This window comes from Hyperolius riggenbachi, chromosome 1 (assembly GCF_040937935.1).
Source record: "Hyperolius riggenbachi isolate aHypRig1 chromosome 1, aHypRig1.pri, whole genome shotgun sequence".
Classification (NCBI taxonomy): domain Eukaryota; kingdom Metazoa; phylum Chordata; class Amphibia; order Anura; family Hyperoliidae; genus Hyperolius; species Hyperolius riggenbachi.
Window position 1 is genome coordinate 277,726,118 of NC_090646.1, and position 19,919 is coordinate 277,746,036.

At 41.4% G+C, this 19,919-nt stretch overlaps 2 protein-coding genes across 3 annotated transcripts in view; one reads left to right on the plus strand and one right to left on the minus strand.

Moving 5' to 3' along the window:
- The window catches only part of LOC137506680 (signal-transducing adaptor protein 1-like), a 153,686-nt gene extending 149,232 nt beyond the window's left edge, over nucleotides 1–4,454 (plus strand). For both annotated transcript variants that reach the window (XM_068233619.1, XM_068233618.1), the window contains exon 11: nucleotides 1,845–4,454. The gene's annotated coding sequence lies outside the window, so the exon portion shown is untranslated. The remainder of the gene's footprint in view (nucleotides 1–1,844) is intronic.
- A 6,633-nt stretch (nucleotides 4,455–11,087) lies between these two features.
- The window catches only part of UBA6 (ubiquitin like modifier activating enzyme 6), an 81,170-nt gene continuing 72,338 nt past the window's right edge, over nucleotides 11,088–19,919 (minus strand). Inside the window, exon 20 of the mRNA XM_068233485.1 lies at nucleotides 11,088–15,215. Within this exon, the coding sequence (XP_068089586.1) occupies nucleotides 15,080–15,215 (136 nt within the window). The 3' untranslated portion in view covers nucleotides 11,088–15,079. The remainder of the gene's footprint in view (nucleotides 15,216–19,919) is intronic.

Sequence of the window (19,919 nt, forward strand, 5' to 3'; positions counted from 1 at the left end):
GACTTATAGATCTCAATTACAGTACTTTGTTCTCATTTGTTCCTGAATTTCTTTGGATCTTGGCATGATGTCTAGCTTTTGAGGTGCTTTTGGTCTACTTCTCTGTGTCAGATAGCTCCTATTTAAAGAGAACCCGAGGTGTGTTTAAAGAATGTTATCTGCATACAGAGGCTGGATCTGCCTATACAGCCCAGCCTCTGTTGCTATCCCAAACCCCCCTAAGGTCCCCCTGCACTCTGCAATCCCTCATAAATCACAGACGTGCTGTGAGGCTCTGTTTACATCTGTAGTGTCAGTCTCGGCTGCTCCCCCGCCTCCTGCATAGCTCTGGTCCCCGCCCCCGTTCCTTCCCTACAATCAGCGGGAAGGGAAGAGAAGCAGGCGGGGACTGGAGTTCTGCAGGAGGCGGGGAGAGCAGCAGACTGACACTATAGAGATAAACACAGCCATCTCTGACAAGCTGTGTGTCAGTAGCGTGGCTGTGATTTATGAGGGATTGCAGAGTGCAGGGGGACCTCAGGGGGGTTTGGGATAGCAACAGAGGCTGGGCTGTATAGGCAGATCCAGCCTCTGTATGCAGATAACATTCTTCAAACCCACCTCGGGTTCTCTTTAAGTGATTTCTTGATTGAAACAGGTGTGGCAGTAATCAGGCCTGGGGATGACTACAGAAATTGAACTCAGGTGTGATAAACCACAGTTAAGTTATTTTTTAACAAGGGGGGCAATCACTTTTTCACACAGGGCCATGTAGATTTGGAGGTTTTTTTTCTCACTAAATAATAAAAACCATCATTTAAAACTGCATTTTGTGTTCAATTAGGTTTTCTTTGACTAATAGTTAACAGTTTTTGATGAGCAGAAACATTTAAGTGTGACAAACATGCAAAAGAATAAGAAATCAGGAAGGGGGCAAATAGTTTTTTACACCACTGTATATACACAACAGCAAATTAGTATTTTAGGTACCGTAATTAACAAACAACAAACAATTACAATGTACTACGATTTAAATATTTGTCTCAAGGGGTATTAGAAATAATCTGTTTTATACCAGAGGATCTTGGTGAGCACAGGCTAATACCAATAAAATGTTTAGTAAAATAGCTCATTTTTAATTTTAGACATACCGTACTTGCTATTTAATAACTGAACAGAATACACTGTATATTTTTGTGCTGATATATACATTATTTTATGAAAAATGCTTTGCAAATATGGCCCATTGTACAAAATTTGTTGAATTATTTTTAAGTTGTGATATCTGTTAAGTTTTATTTAGGTAAACTACGATTTATTCATCCAAGTGAAAAAAAAATAAATCTTGGCAGTGAAAAGATTTCAGGTTGGAAGAGGTTATAGTTCAGGGCCAATGCTATCAGGAAGATAGTTGCAAGGAAAGACATTTGGGAAGGTTAGACAAATTAGAACAGGATGTTGAGGTTCGGCACAGACCTGATCTGTCATTTTCCGTATCCTCATCCAATACGTATTAACCTGCCCCTTCTAAGAGAACCAAAACTATCACTCTAAGCCGCCGCCGATTAACATCCCCCCCCCCTTCCGCAGGAGAATTCTGCATATCTAAACAGCCTAGGCTAAACTAGCCATAGCTATAGGAAGTGTTTCTAAAACGGATACCAGGATAAATGTGAAAGTGGGTATCTTGAATAATGTACAGAATTCTACTAGATGCCACTATGATGCATCTTTCAATTATATATTATGTGTTCAACTGCAGTATATCAATAATGTATTTTACATCATATTTTACTGGCAACTTTAGTTTATGCCTTATGTAACTGTATATTGTCAAGACAAATAATATCTCTGTGTGTTTCCAGATCAGGGCTCACCTTGGACAAAGCCTTTTTGGACGAGGGAATGAAAATATGAACTATCTGAACTTGTATGAATTAAAAGACTTTTAAATGACCGTTTCATAGAACAAGCGAAAAGAAAAGCAAAACCTAACAATCGGATCATCACCAATAGATGAAGTTGTTAATTAGGACATCTAATAAAAATCTGCAGACTTTTAACAGGACATCGACAAGCTCCAACTGCATACAGATACAGACGATGACACTCAGAGGGAAGTCTCACAACCACGGATGTAAAATATATAGAAGAGTGCTCCCCAACCTTGCTATTGTTAATTATTTAAGTACTACTGTCGATCTGTTGAAAACTTGAATAAAGAGAGATTTAACCAGAAATAGATAAGACATTTTCCTTACAGAATTCCAGGATGGAAATTGGCTGCGTTGCATGACCTTACCTACTAGAAGATTTCTGTATTAATATAAGTGTCATAAATTGCAACCCTGCTGTGAGATTTACATGCTGAATCCTTAAAGTCGGGATAGCTGAAGAATCTTTGACAGATCATACTATTCCTGTCCCAGAAAGTTACTGCCTAAACTGATGTTTCTGACCAGACTGGATTCATATCCCACTAATGTACTACACAACACTGCAAGCTCAACAGACCTCATTTCATTCATCCCTATCTTGACATTGAGAACACTTTAAAAAAAATTACATTTAATTTATGAATAAGATTGAAATTATTGGATGACGTGTTTTACAAAATAATAGCTGTCATGAAACACTGTCAATTTACGGGATGAGGCACTCACCACTCTGACGACAGGATTGTTGCTGGATGTGCTCACGGTGGGAAAGAAGAACAGCAGCACATTCAGGAAACCAGAAGGGAGTTCTGGGCACTGTCCAAACAGCAATTTATTCAAAGAGAAAACTTACTCCAAACACTGTGCAGTATATATATATACTGGAGGTATATTGCATGAAGTGGAAGCCAAGACGAATCGTGTGAGCAAGCATCCATTTGGACGTGACACTGCCGTAGTGCCAGTCTGTATTTTGACTTAGTTCCCACACGCTAAACTACCAATACTCCACTTCATGCAAAGGACCATACTGGATGTCATTTTGTATGAGCTTGCTGTTTAATGTGGAACTAAACTCAGAACTTTCTTTCTGCTATGCTTGGTGTGATTTGCATTCTTAAAACAGAAGGTACTTGAGATAATTCAGCTTTTAAGGATACCAGAGCCCAAACATAGATGAGCATGTCACATGCAAGAGAACATTGCTCCCAGCTGGGGGGTTCCTGTACTGATGTACGCGTGCTGTCAGAGGTTGCGTGCTATAGCATGCGTTCAGCCCGGCTAGAAAGCCGCAATGCTCTAATTGCAGATGCAGGAGGCGGCAGAAAGGACAACGAGGAGCGGTGAGCATCAGGACAGCTCACCATACATGCCTGCTCTCCCCATTTCTCATCTAAGTTTGGGATCTGGTATCCTTTAAATGAACATCTGTGGTTACCCACAATGCACCGCTACTGAATATGCAAATTATCTCTTTATGTCCCTGAAGCCAGTCTTGCATCCAGAACTGCTTGTGTATAGAACTCTGTAAAGAATTTTACAGAGCCACATCAACCCCACATGTGGACAGCCTATTTTGGACTTTTGGTCCTCCTCAGTACATGGCGTAAAATTTTAGCCACAGGATGACAGAATTTATCGAAAAACATTTCTTCATTACAGTATATGGAAATCATAAGAACCCTTAAGTTTTAGCTTAGATTCTCTTTCAGGGAGCACAGCCAGGGTTAAGCCTCAATATATATGTATGAAGAGACATCCTTGACTGAGCCCCTGCAGTCTATTTACAGCTACTGATAACAACTAATTAGACAGTGTGATGTGGCTAAACAAACAGAAGTGAATTTCTTCAGCAATTATATGTATAATAAAGACTTGTCATTGTGTGCTGTGCAAGAGTTCAGGTCCACTTTAATTGCCCTTTGAAGAGTGTTAGGGTGTTCCTTCTGGTTTTCTGAATGCATTATAAAATAAACGTCCACTTTGTTTCACATAATGTGCTTAGTTATGATATTCTTCCCATCTATGAAATGTGGTGATATTTTCCTGTCTTCCCAATGAAATTAAAGAACTTTTACATTATATTTTACATGACAAGCTATTGTAGTACACAAATGTCTTCCTCCTTGACCTAACTCCATTACTTGTTCTACCAATAAATATATACCAAAGTGGTAAACTCTAAACCCATCACTACAAGACTTGCATAGAAATCTGATGAACAAATGGCAGCTTGCTGCTCCACCTCAACATCTAGGAAATTCTCCTCTGTTTGAATCTTGCAGCATATGAAGTAAATGTTCTTTGTCTTCGAAACATTACAAAGCAAACTCGAGTGATCATGTAGAGATTACTGTTTTTTTTGTTGTTTATATAGTTTGTTTGTCACTAGAACTGTTATTATTTTGATTTGCAATTGGTGTCATTTGACAGAAGATGCTGAATACAGCTGTTACTCTGTTGTCTGTGTTTTTTTCCTTTTTATTATTATTGTATTGAACTTCAAAATAAAATGAAATGTGAAAAGCAAAAACATAATGGAAATTATTTTCTAGTCATCTTTGTATGGATTCAGTGGTATGCATCATATTATTAAACTCTATTTATAAAGCTCGAACATATTACACATTAGAACAATTAACAGTGTTGCACAGGGACACTTGAACTGAGAGGTATATGGAGGCGCGTACATAGATGAGCCCAATGATAGTGTTAATTACTGTTCCCCCTCAGAGTTGGAGGGAGAAGTAATTAGGGGTCCGGCGATTGCTAGCACCCGAATTGCACTGCTACGTGGCCATAAAATTAATAACATTGTCTATGGCAGCATCCAGATCAGGTGCAGCGCAAGGAAGAGCAGGTCTGCTTTGTATGTAGGCTGCCATATGTATTTATCAGCCTAATACTTTTAGCAATGAACCCTGAACATGCATGCAGATCAGATGTTTCTGACTGAAGTCTTGCTGCATTAGCCACATGTTTGTTTCAGTTGTGTGATTCAGACACCTCTGCAGCCAAAGGGATTAGCAGGATGTCAGACTACTGGTATTGTTTAAAAGGAAATATGGAGGTCTCCATATCACTCTCAGATCAGGTGCCCTTTAAACAAGGGTACACAAAATAGTGATGTAACAAAAACTGGTGTGCAGATTGTAATGTAGGGATAGTATTAAAAATCTGTTGGCCATCATACTACATAGCAGTGGTAAAACTGGATGTGTGTACCAGGCTTTAAAGAGACACTGAAGCGGAAAAAATATGATATAATGAATTGGTTGTGTACTATGAATAATTACTAGAAGATTAGCAGCAAAGAAAATATTCTCATACTTTTATTTTCAGGTATATAGTGTTTTTTCTAACATTGCATCATTCTATAATATGTGCAGATTACACAACACTCAGCATTCAAAATGAGTCTTTCAGAGCAGTCTGAAGTAATGACCTCTCCTCTGCCAGAGGAAAAGTAAATAGTCCAGGAACAGTTGAGATAATAAAAGTCAGATAACAGCCCTCTCCAAGACTAAAGGCCCATACACACGTCGGATTTCCGCGAACGACGGGTCGTTTGAACGTCCCGTCGTTCGCCCGCTAAATCGGGCGTGTGTACAGACTATCGTTCGTTTGATAAGAAAGGGTTTGAGCGATCCGCCGTGTGTATGGGCCTTAACTTAGTCGGAGAGCTTAATGGCTTGTTTGCATAGAGATAACAACTGGAGTTTCTCAACTCTTCCTGTACTGGAAACAATTACACTGATGTATCTGATCTTAATGTTTTGTTTCTTAGCTGTGCTACACATACAAATCATAATATCATTTTTTTTTCGCTTCAGTGTCTCTTTAAGCCCCATCAATTCCTCCCTTCAGACTGGCTGATGTCCCCTCCCAGCAGCTCCTTATCTCCTGTGGGTAATGATTGAATATGAACAGAACACAGACTGCTATTCAGTTCAGCCAAGCAGGATCTGACATCAGGACAAAACCCAACATGGCAACCACAGACAGCAAGGCAATCATTGTTCATGCTTTAGGTCATAGCCACCTTTGCCTGGCACCTGTTCTCCAACAGAGAGAATCGCTCCCCTAGTTGACACTTTTGTTGCCTATTACAAATAAGCAGCAAAGGATCTGGTTGCATTACTTTCTCAAGTCACTGGTACTCCCAATCCCTGTAATAGCAGCTTGGGAAATTGAAAGCGGATGCTGATGTCATCTACAATGTCCCAGGGTCATAAGTAGCAGCCAGAAATAAAAAAAAATACATAGCTACAGTGATATTGTTCACCCAACAAGATGAGCAAATTTACTTAAAGCGGACCCAAACCAAACATTTTTTTAATTAAAAATATTTAGTTGCACCACTCTGACACATACAAAGATAAATAAACACTCCTTCAAGCCTATGATCATTTCAGTGCATGCTTTTCACCCTTCTCTTTTCATAGCTAGGGTTATACTGGGGGCAGCCATTAGCAATTCCTCCATTGCCGGACACCATGTACTACACCAGTTTGCCGGAAAAATCCAGGCAATTTGAAAGGAAGGGAGGGGTTCCTCCAATAAATGTAAAATATTTTATATTTGTCATCATGCAGCTAAAAAAAGGCTGCTATTTATTATTATAATTTAGAAAATAGATTTTATTTCTGAAATCTTGTATTTTTAATTTGGGTCCACTTTAACCAACTTGTAGTTGCTGCTAGAGTCTTGTCAGGTTCTTTTCTGAAGCGTCATGAGAAGTGAATGTACGCGCATTACTCAAAACTTTGTGCATATTTAAAAATTAAATGAATGACACGTATGCCACCAAGTACAAAATACAGGATTTCCTGTCCAACTGTAATAATCCACATCAGCAGTGAAAGGGACTTTGTGCTATAGTAAAAAAAAAAAGCACAATATAAAGTAGTTATCACATGCTGAGATAAAATAAAAATAAAAAAAGTAGAAAAACAAACGCTAATCCCATCTAAACATGACCTGCTGCATTTCCCCTCATCTTGGTGATAATATTCCATTACTGTTTGCATACATACAAAAAGCCAACCAAGCTTGTCTGACAAGATTTTCTGACCGAAACAAAACATAGTGGTATGTTGTAAATTTAGTTGAAAGGGGAATTCTACAAGAAGTAATAAAGATAAATCTCTTACAGTAACTGCTGCCTGTTTCTTAGAGATTTATACACACAAACTACAGACAGGTTCTTCCAAGTATCAGTGTTCTGCTGTGAAAGTTCAGAATCCTCTCCAGATTTCTAAAATTGAATCAGGTGCTAAATCACAGGCCTGAGATGAAACAAAGCAGTCCTGTTCCCTTCATTCATATCCCCACAGTTCCACAATCCAAAGCACATGCTTGGCACTTATGTCTTACTTCAGTTTCCACTCCTGGTCAAGACTTTGCAACAAACTGTGATTCTTGATAAATTGCAGAGTGACTTGAATTCCAGCCAGCACCCAGCCCTTTCACCCACCTCTGCCAGCAACTAGATGCTCGATCCCACCCACCGCCCCCACTAGATGCTCTCACAAACCCCAGCCAGCACCTAGATGCTCCATCCCACCCACCCTGGGCAGCGCCCAGCACCTAGATGCTCCCTCCCACTCAAGCCAGCATCCTGCACCTAGATGCCTACTCCCACTCACCCCAACCAGCACCCTGCACCTAGCATCTAGATCAGGCATGGGCAAACTTGGCCCTCCAGCTGTTTAGGAACTACAAGTCCCACAATGCATTGCAGGATTCTCACAGCCACAATCATGACTCAAAGACAAATGCATTGTGGGAATTGTAGTTCTGTAACAGCTGGAGGGCCGAGTTTGCCCATGCCTGATCTAGATGCTACCTCCCATGCACCCCAGCCACTACCTAGTAGCTCCTTCCCACCCACCCCAGTCAGCATGGAGATGCTATATTACCAATTCAACTTAGAACTTTGGGGGTTACCTAATACTTCTAAATGGGGGACTCACAAGACTAAATATTGCTAATTGGGGGACGGCTATGGCTACCTAATATCTATGGGCACATCTGGCTACCTAATAATATTTTTTTTTTCTTTTTTAACTCAACGCACTTGGCTATCTAATGTTTATTGTGCAGCACCTACTTGATTATTTTATCTGGAGGCGTGTATCTACTTAATTATTTTATCTGAATGATTGTGACAACGTAATATTGTTACTGGGAGGAATGTGACTACGTCATTCTTTTATCTGGAAGTAGGTAACTACTTTATTCTTTTATCTGGAAGCATGTGTTAATTTAATTTTGAAGCACATTGCTACTCAATTCTAATATGTAGGGAACCATGGCTACTCAAATGTATGTATCTGAGGGCATTTTAAACTCTGGTATTTGGGTAACCCAGCTGCTTAACTCTGGTATCTAGGGACAACACATTTGTCTTATAACAATAGTGCAGACTGCAGATAAAAGCTAAACTGCCTTTCTGGCAATTCCAGTGTTTGCCAAAGCCACCATCTTACCCAGACACGACACTATTCACCGGACAGTCCTCCGTTTCTGCCCATCCCATTCCTCTAGGCTTCGAACAGACTTTCACTTCAAATTTTCACATCTTCAAATCCCAACTGCTACCTGTGCCTTGGATCCTACTCCCTCCCACCTCATTCCACAGCCCTCCTTATCCTCCATCCTGGCTCTAGCATCTTTTTTTAATTACCTGTGGCTCTCCTGTAAACTCCACAATCTCCACTCCACTCTTTCTCACTTGCCCCCCTTTGCATCCAGAGTAAACTGGAACATTACGACCATCAGGTTTAGCAGATTGCTTTTATTTTGTCAATTTGACCAACTCCATTTTGGCTTTCGTTACAACCACTTTTTAGAAAATGCCCTTATCAAAAGTAGCCAATGCTTTCCCAATGGTTAAGTCCTAACATTGCTACTGCTTTTTGATCTGTCTGCATTCCGCTTCTCCTGCAAGCATTCTAATCTTAGCTTATAAATAGCCATGCTCTTTTATAAGCTCCATATCTACACTCAAACACCGTCACTTGAAATGAGAAAGGAACAAGGGTCCACTGAGAATAGGCAGATTGGTTTGGACGACAATTGCGGTTAGTCGTCTGTATTAACAATAAACAGTAGTCCCATTGTAACTACTTATAAGTAGCCATTTACACACTTCCGGGTCCTTGGTTTTTTTGCGCTTCTGCTTACGATCCAATTCTCAGACTGTTGTGCAATCGCTGAATGCAAATATGCTCCAATGTCATTCGCTGCCAACAGTTGGAGATTGTTCCTTCTTTGTTGACACCGCTTGCAAGTATGTACGGAACTTTAGACTCTAGCCTGTGAAGGGTCTTCACTGACTCTCAGTTGATTACAGCTCCTCTTCATACCCTCTGTTGTGGTACCTCAGAGATTTGCTTTGGTACCCCATGTTTCTCCATTTATACACATGGTCTTTTGAAGACTTATTAAATATTGTGGCAATAATTTAATTTGCATTTCACTACTACTTACGGTACATGCAGATGATACACAGCTCTACCGCTCAGTTCCATAACATAATTGTCTCCTATCACAAGTCCCTAAATACTTTTCTTCTGTATCTTCATTAACTCTCACTTTCTAAAACTGAACATGAATAACATCATTATTTTTACACAGTCTCTATGAAGCCATCAGTTTTACTTGGTCAAGACTGTCAAGAGAAATGTCAGATTGCCTGTGGGCTTTTCTGGTGAGACACTGATCTGTGGATCTGAGCTGGTTTTGGAACACTGAGATCTATTTACTACGGTGGCAGAACACCAATCATAAGTGATATAACAAACCTGGACTGAATTTTAGATTTTAACTAGCAAAATATTAGAACATAGCGGGGTTGCTAAAAGGTTAGTAAACTACACTCACTCCCTTACTAATAGAGACATGTGGTGGTGCTCTGCATGCGCTACAGTCGGCAGTGCCTTTCACAGTTCACTGAAAAGTACCTGCTGGGGGCTTCAGCCCAATGTATGTTCTAGATTTGCCGAAAAATGATTTTTAACATTTTTCCTAAAAGAAACATCAGCCGAAATAAGCTTCCCCTGATCTACTTTTCCGGGACTTCTACTACTGCGCAGTACAATCCGGACAATGTGGACTTTACTGCACCTGCGCGAGTGCCGCTGTCAATCGAGGATGACCTTGAGGTCGGCCTCTGTATCAGCAGGGACCCCGGGCCAGCGGCTGGGAGCGGAGCTGCAGTGCTGGATGTAATGGCAGCAAGGGGCTAGAGGAAGCCCTGGGTAAGTAGATCAGGGGGAAGCTTATTTTGGCTGAGGTTTCTTTTAAGCCCAAAGCCAAATTGTTTTGCTGCAAAGAGCCAATGATCTCTAGTAAGGGCCATCCTACCTGCGCTCAGGGTCTGCAAGTAGATAGTTGCATCTAGAAATCATAGGAAGGTCACTCATTTTTCAGGTAATGGAGAATATACAGTACACTCAAGTAGATTCAGCAAGAAAGTCTGCAACACACCATTGTGTAGTGAGCACAAACGACAAGCAGAAAGGGCAGCTGATGTGTTTCAGACTCGCAGGTCCTTAGTCAGAGCTGTTTATTCAATACATATAAGTAGAACTATCTAAACTGCTGCCCATCTACAAAGAACACAACTGTGTGTGGCTCTTCTGCTGAGTAGCAGAAACCACAAGACTTCGGCATTCCAGGTTAATCAATGTAAAAGTGGGATTTGTGTTGATAGACACTAGTCTCATCTGCTACTAATAAACCTTGTCTTTCCTGGAGGTGCGCCAGCTACAGGGTGGTTCGGTGGAGCAGTACCTGCCAGAGTGGCCATACATCTCACAAGCACTGAGTGGCCGATACAACGGCCAACAGACAGGGTATGGTGGTGGTGGGAGGGAAGGGGGGGGGGGATGGAGGCAAGTACTAACAGGTGAACAGGTGTATTTACTATTGTAATTCTATGGACTCTTTTGTTCATACATCATCCCTTTTTATTCTACAGACTATTGTCGTCTATTTACCACTACAGTAATCTCATCGACTCACTTAATTACATGGGTGTGCAGAGAGTGTGGAGCTGAACTAATTTACAAAAAAGTCATAGCCTCTAGTTATTAACCACACAAATTCAGACTTAAAGCTGGCAAAAAAAAGACACAAAAACAAGAACTACTCTAAACAAGTGAAAATCTTTACTTTTTTTTTTATTCAAATATTTACTATTTTAGTTGTACTATATACTGAAAAAGGCAGTCTTTCAACCAAAATATTACATATTTAAAAACACTTTGTTTTAGCTGCAGACTTGTCATTGTTGCAACGGTCTTGCTTGCATATGGCAACGGACACCCTGAGCACAAAAGAAACAAAATAATAAAAATAATAATACAAGGAACACAGATATTTGATAGTCTGGCTCGTGTATCTGCTTTCCATGTGGAAACCCCTGGACTGTTCCAGTAGTGAAAAGATTTATTAAATTCAAGTCATGATAGCATTAATACAACAGCAACCTCAATGTGCTGGGTACAAAAAGTAACCATTCAAATACTAGGCAAAGAAATATACCATGATGACTGCCGCTTTGTGAATAATTTAGCTTAACTGTTTAGCTGCAAACTAAAAAATCTGTAATATTTTCCCATAACAACTGTTCATGTATTACAGTTAAAGAGTACTTGCAATGAAAAAGGCAGAACCTGTCATGGCTGTCTTAATGCTGCCAAGATTGATGGGTCTCAGGGTTAATAACCACCCTGGCGTTTAGATTTTTTGCGGCGCTCCGCCGCGGATGGGTTTTTTTTAACCTATTTTTTTTTATCATTTAGCTAGCCTAGCGCTATCTACGATTCCCCCCTTCCTGCGGCAGCCCGACCACCCCTCCAATCGCCGCCGGCAATCATACCCAACAGGAAATCCCGCTCTGAACGGGATTTCCTGTTAGGGCTTCCCTCGATCGGAATGACGTCATCAACGTCATGACGTCAGGGGGAGTCCCATTCCACCCCATAGTGCAGCCTGGCGATGATTGGCCAGGCTGCGTGAGCGTCGGGGATGGGGGGCCTCTTTCGCGGTGCGTATCGGTGACGATCGAATTAAACACGCAGCTAGCAAAGTGCTAGCTGCAGGTTTTAAAAAAAAAAAATTGTAAAAAGAGACCCACCAGGGGCTGAGACATCCACCGCGGCGGTAATGGACAAGCTGAGATTGTCCGTAACGCTAATGTGGTTAATAACTCACCCGTTTGTCCAGAATTCATCAGTGTCAGAAACTCCACCACCCCCTCCTTGGCAAAGCCGCCATTGCATCCCCCCCCCCCCCCCAAGTCTTCTGAAGCTTTGGCCACACCCACCTGCGTTGCCATGGCCTGTCCCCAGCTCGGCAGCCATGGCCAAATTGGTGGATGTCAGGCTTGGAGTGGGCCGTGCCAATGCAGGTGGGGTGACCAGAGGTTTGGAAGATCTCAGAAATAATGGTGACTGTCTTGCCAAGTACAGGGTGGGGGCGGAGGGGGGGGGGGATGAGTTTCTGACATTGATGAATTATGGACAAGAGGGTGATGGGTTAACCCTGAGACCCACTGAGCCTGGCAGCATTAAGGCAGAGCCTTACCTACGCCTTCCACAACCTAAATACAAATGGGTAGGTTAATAGATTCAGATCGAAATTGGTCCTAAAATTCTAGACTGTGATAGGGACATGTGATTGTGAGCCCTGGTGACGGAGAGTTGGTGAATTGCTTAACACAGTCTGTAAAGCACTGCAGAAAAAGTGTGGTTGCTATATAAAATGTGTCAAATACATTTTGCAGTTAAACACACATGTGCACAGCTTATGGTAACCTGTCAGGGCCTAGGCCAACTGTTGTGTTGCAGAGCTGCTTGTAGAAACGCATCTCAGCGTGCAACGTCACACGGCTGCATGCATTACTGCATGCGTTTCAAAAATGCACGGCCACCTGCTTATTACAACATGACAGTGTGCCCAGGCCCAAGCCATTTTAATAAGGTTGACCATGTATTGATAGATCTTACTGGGAATAGTGGAATACGAGACATCTGCCAGTACCTGCACAAACAAATTTGCTGAACATTCCTTTCCTTCCCCAATTTTACTGTGGGACTTACATGGTGAAGAGCTGAACTGGACTGGTACTAGGGGTAAAAAAAATGGAGCAGCAGTCTAGAGCAACCACTAATGATATTGCCATAAAAAAAAATTCTGTTGGTTGTCCTTGGTAACACTACTATCCATGAATCAGTCTCACAGAAATTTTCCAATTCTGTACACAACAAATTCTCTCTAGTTACAAAGCTCCCTCAGCATATAAAATGCCCCAATTTGTTGCATCACTTAAAAATCTGAGCATGACCCCTTAGGCTGGATTCACAGTGGTGGGTTGCACAACGCATTTGTTAGGAGTGTGAACAGAAATTAACACTGGACATAGACTTTAATACAAAGACTGCATGTAGTGAGTTAGAATAATGCAGTTCTGAGAACAGATCCATAGATTTGTATGGGCAGCGAGTTGACCTGCAGAATTATTCTGCAATGCAAATGAGCACTGAACTAGCCCTTATAAAAGATATCAGGTTTCCTTACACAGACTATTTTTGTCCAACAGTTCATAATCTGATTGTGAGTGGTCAGTATGTTTATTACAAACATGAAGTTCCATCTGTCAAAAAGGGAAAATTCAGCTACCGTAATTCATGAAATTGTGCTATGCAGTGCAGAATCCAGAGGACATCATGTAGATTTCGGGAAAATCGGTGTGTATGGTCAGCTTTAGATCAAAAGCTCTCTTCCAGGAGTCAGAAATGTATTGTGTGAGTGATAACAAGCCCACTGTATGGGTACTTTAAATCAAGATATTTGGAGAAAGTTAATGTAGTAATATATTCACAGTACCAGAACATTATTTCAGTCACTGCAAGTTTTAAAAAATCTGTACATTTCCTCAGTGTGCAAGTGCAGTTTACTGGCCCTCTACTGGTGAACTAAATATGAAATGCTTATGACAGACTTTATAGGCAACACTTTGGACTAAAACAAAAAGTTCACATACCGGTATACAATTTTTTTTTAGACTGAAAGGATTAAAGTTTGCACCAGTGCCAACTTAAGCAAAGTACACAACTTACAACCACTGTGCAGCATGAGGGTGAAGAGACCAAATTTATCCTGGCTGGCTTGTTGGGTAGCCTCATGCTACAGAACACAGATCACATATTAAACATAGCAAAAGCGTTTCCAATCGACAGCTTTTGGGCTTCTGATGAAAAACTACAAGTCCCAGCATTTTTTTAAACCAGCCAGGTAAAAAAGGCATAATGTTGCTTAGCGTAATCTCCCTAAACAATCCCTTGGCTGTTTTAGTCTTCTACTGTCAAGGTGACTGTACAAATATAAATGATACAGAATCCACTTATGCAGCTATCGAAACATTAATAAAACCAGATAAAAGAGTGCATGTTATGTATGAACGTATGGTCAGACTGGCAGATCTACATTACACCACTTCATCACATCTTAGATACTAAGGCATTGTATAGGTCAGTGACTTAAATACCCTTATAACGTACATCACAGGTTACATTACCCGAGTGATACTGTGACTCCTGACTGGAAAGTGTCCCCCTAAGGTAGCAATATCCAAGAGATGAGGGGCTACACTTCACATTCAGGAAGCAGAGTATGTGAATGAACTAGATATACATCAGATTCAATAGTCACATATACATACACACATACAAAGCAGAGAGCTCTCACGTGCGCATACTTAGATACACCTACTGCAAGGCACACAGACTTATTAGTACTAATATTTACAGTATTCTTCCATTCATCATCACTGACAGAAAGGAGGTACAGTAAGCTAAACTTCAAAATAGTTTTCTTGGTCCTCCATCTTTTTTTTTATTATTAATTTCTCTTTTTGGATTATAGCATGGAGTATTGCATCCAAATGATTTTGTATTCCAGTCAACTGGTAACAAGGAAAATAAGAGTAGAAGTACTGTATAGGGGAAACACTAAATATATATATATGCAGTCTTTGTTATGCAAAATATTAGTGCAAATGACTACTTCCATTTGTTCCTCTTCATTAAGGCTTCACCTAGTTATCACAAGTAGTACCAACACATTGAGCGGATAACACCGGTACGTCGCTATTAATTGTTCTCCTGGTTGAAGTAGTATCTCACAGGAGGCCCAGGTAAATCCTCTTCTTCACTCGATTCTGGGGCAAAAGATACAGTCAGGTCTACGTACTTTTTATCAGGTCCTGGTTTTACAAGCTTGTGCATCCTATAAAGGAGAAAACATAGTTAAAGCACATCCATAGTTTCTGGTCCCAGCCAAGTAGAACGAGATGCAAATTACTGAGTTGATATAGGATTATGCAAATTTAGAATACAAATTTATGAAGACTGAAAATGATATTCAAGCTTGGCAGAAATCGACTGGTCCGTTTTTAAAATTTTCTTTTATTTCTATAAAGAAATTAATACAACAGTGTACAAAGTGCTAAATACATAGCACAATCAAGGACATTGTCAAATGAGCACAAAAAAATAAAATGCAGTATTGTACAACTTAGATTAGCAAGAAACTATCAGTGCCAAGGGTAATGAACAAACGATCACTGCGGAGGATAGACAAAAACCACAAAATTAATGCTAATGAAAATCGGCACAAATCTCACGAATTAGTATATGGTAAACTGCAGTCTATAAAACTTCACCACAATGATATTCAAGCTCCATAAAATCTTGTGGATACCATCACCCAGAGGAATAAGAGGGGCTTACCAGCTACAAACAACCCACATTATAAGGTTGTTTAGATCGCATTTAATGGTGGAAGGAACAGACCACAGTCTCCAGGAGATCCAAACATCCTCCGCTCCCCCAGTCCAAGCAGGTGTAGTATCCAGAATATCAGTAAAAAAAGATAAACAAACGGCAGCTCTAAGTGTAAACCGTTTATTTAAAAGCCATAAATGTAACCACAAAGGATAAAATAATAAAAAAACTTACATACGGGGCCAAGACATGGGAACCTTATTGTCTCATCAACTATTGACCAACACACACGCGCAATTTTCTTTCGGGGTTCTCATGTCTTGGGCCCCGTAAGTTGTATTGTGAATTCATGAAATTCATTTTTTATAAATCGTCTGGGAACATGGCAGTGGCAAATACGACTCCGATCTACCGTCCCACGCCCCCTGTCCCAACATGACATTTCATGTCCTGATAACACTTGCAAAAAGAACAATAACAGCCTATCATTTATGTCACCACCAATGCAGATAGCAGCTGAGTGGAGTAGTTGAACCATCTCGGTTTTCTTATTAAACCCAATTCAGGATATCATGTAACTGCTCTGATTCCCGAAATATGTCCCAGAAGACCTATGTCTTGGTGAAAGCTACTGACCTGCCCTGAGCAGTATTTGTCAGGTCCTCCATTAGCCACATTAAAGAGAACCCGAGGTGTGTTTAAAGAATGTTATCTGCATACAGAGGCTGGATCTGCCTATACAGCCCAGCCTCTGTTGCTATCCAAAACCCCACTAAGATCCCCCTGCACTCTGCAATCCCTCATAAATCACAGCCATGCTATGAGGTTGAGTTTATATCTGTAGTGTCAACCTCAGCTGCTCCCCTGCCTCCTGCATAGCTCCGGTCCCTGCCCTTGTCCCTTCCCTCCAATCAGCAGGGAGGGAAGGGATGCAGGCGGGGACTGGAGTTCTGCAGGAGGCGGGGAGAGCAGCAGACTGACACTATAGAGAGATAAACACAGCCAGCTCTGACAAGCTGTTTGTCAGCAGCGTGGCTGTGATTTATGAGGGATTGAAGAGTGCAGGGGGACCTTAGGGGGGTTTGGGATAGCAACAGAGGCTGGGCTGTATAGGCAGATCCAGCCTCTGTATGCAGATAATATTCTTCAAACCCACCTCGGGTTCTCTTTAAGGCCCAGTGCACACCGGGCGGATCCGCCGGCCGAATCCGCCTGAAAATCCGCGTGGCTAATGTATCTCTATGGGCTGGTGCACACCGGCGGTTTGAGGTTTTTACCAAGCCGCAAACGTGCCTCTTGCTGCACGTTTGCGGTTTGCTTAATACCTCAAACCGCCGGTGTGCACCAGCCCGTAGAGATACATCAGCCACGTGGATGCTGATGCGGGGGCGGCCGGCGGATCTCATACAAAATCCGCTCGGTGTGCACCCAGCAAATATCGGCTCTCTGCTCCCAAAACCGCTAGCGTTTTGACGATCTGCTAGCAGTTTTGGTGTGCACTGGGCCTAAATCAAGTTACTTTACTGGCTTTTCCACCCCCAGAACTGAAGGTTTCTCTCCACCGACGCACCAGAATGCATTTGGCTGCTTTTAAAATGTGCCTCACAACTGACTTTCTATACATTTTCATGGTCTAAATGTTCAGCTGGTTCACAAGTAGTAGACAGAATTCAGGAGAAAAGGGAGCTGACCTGTCAGTAACATGTCGACTGGTTCATTTTAAGCTGCATACATTTGCATAATCCTGTATCAACTCTGAATTATTTGCATCTCATTGACTAGCCTTACTAACAACCAAACATTTAACATACATTGTTTTTAAACATGTAATATTTTCTATTTGTATAAAGCACTGTACTTATCCCTAAGGATACATGAACTGACTTGTGGCATAAGATTAGTACGATGTGCCTATATTTATCTTAAGAAATTATTGATACTTGCCTATTAAGCTGTCTTGCAGAACTGCTTTTCTGCTTCACGGACACAAAAAGAGTACACTGCAATTGAATCAGGGCTGTGGAGGCGGCACAAAAATCATTAGACTCCTCAGTTTATGAAACCACTGACTCCAGGTACCCCCAAAAATTGCTCCGACTGCTCAACTCCGACATCAAAACCCTGGACTGAATTGCAACTGATTCAACAAGAATCAGCTTCTCTGTTCCCTTCAGTGGTCTCTGTTCCATTTGTCTGCCGAAATTGATGTCGGAATGAACGAGGAGACTGAGGGAATCTCCTATCTGGTCTCTACCTGGTACCTATGCTGCAAGTGGTCTGAACAGCCCCCATTCAAAAATGAAACAGCAGAGGAAGTGGAGCCTGACCCTTCTCTCTCTGTCCTTCGGACAAGATTTAAGGCTGTTAGCTGACCTGGCCAGATAAGCACATTAGACCACAGGGAGCCAAGTTCACTTTACAGAAGTCAGGGGGATACGAATGCTGCCCTGGAACACGGTTTCATTCACTTAAAATAAATCAACGCTGGCACTCGAGTACAGAAGGGAGCAGCCGATTCATGATGAATCAGCTGCTATTTAATCGCAGTGTACTCTTTTTCTGCCCATCAGGCAAGGAAGCTGTTCTGATAGATGGCTTAATACGCAAGTACAAAATTGTTCTAATGCTGGGAATACACAATTAGATTTTTCAGCAGATTTCCTATCCGATCGATTTTCTTATCAATTTACATTCACTTCTATGAGAAATTGAACAGACAAACGATTGAAAAGAAGATCAAATTATCTATCGAAACAATCTATCTGCCAAAATATCTCATGGTGTATACTTAGCATAAGTCCCTTTCTGTTTTCCTGTACAGCAAGTGCTATAAACCATGTCGAACTTAACTGGATGTTCTGAAAAGTAAATAGAAGCCAAAAATCATTTTATCTGGCTGAGAAATGAATGGTGATTAAATTTTTTGGTTAAAAGTTGAAAGGACCATTACTTATGCTTGCTTTGAAACAGTCCTGCAAGTTCTGTGGGAGAGAGCATGGGGGCGAGACCTAGCACCAGCCCAGCTGTGACACTCCAGAAGACGCCCCTACACCCAGAAGAAGCACCTGGTTTTCCTCCTGTAGACCAAGGTGCATCTTATAGTCCGGTGCTTCTTTTGAAGCGGAAATACGGTTATTCGCTTCACAGGGCAACAGGCTATATGAAACTCATTTTCAACACCTGCACTGATCTATTCACTGGCAGGTAATGGACATTCCTTAATCTACTGACTAGCTAGCAATCGGACTGCCCCTATCTAGCAGATTCTGTTAGCAGCACTGAACAAGGCTTATTCTGGGTACACACTATGAGATTTTATGGTCGATTTACTGTCAGATGGATTATTTCCAACATGTCAGATTTGCTTTACGATCATTTTCTGATCGATTTCCTATTAAAGTTAACGGAATCAATCGGAAAATGCTCGGAAATCGGACATGTTGGAAATAATCCATCTGACAGTAAATCGACCATAAAATCTCATAGTGTGTACCCAGCATTAGGTCATATATACACACTAGCAGACTTGAGCCCATTTAAAAAGAGGCTCTAGGCCACCCTCACAACCCCCCTCCCGCTCGTGACCGCCGCATGTCAGTACGCATGCATGCGTCCCCCAGAGTGATTCCAGGCATGTTTAGAGAGGTTTTCTGAACATGCCTAGCGTTTTTTGGAGCGTTTTTGTGTAGCAGATTACAAATATTGTTACAGTAAAGCTGTTACTGAACGGCTTCTGTAACAAAAACACCTGGTAAACCGCTCTGATGTAGCGTTTTTCAGAGCGGTTTTCCACTTTCCTATACTTTAACATTGAGGCAGAAACACCTCAGAAATCTAAAAAATGCTGCAGCCCCCGAGTTTGCGTTTGTGGAAAAAACGAACCGCTCTGGTGTGCACCATCCCATTCACTTTCATTAGCCAAGCGGTTTTCCCTCTGGAAGGGTTTTTAAAAAAACGCTTCATAACCGCTCTGGTGTGCACCAGCCCTATTAAAGACAACTAGAGACAGTGATTTTCCTTTTGCATGACATTTAGAGCAACCCAGATCTTTTTCTCTTATCTTGGAAATTCACAGACTAGAAGGCAATTGGACTTTTTTCCCCCCCATATTCACCTTCAGCATCAGCAACCAAAAAAATTCAGGAATTTCTTTGAGCATAGAAAGGGCAAGTGGTACCAAAATGTTTCAAACTGAAAGCATCTTGAA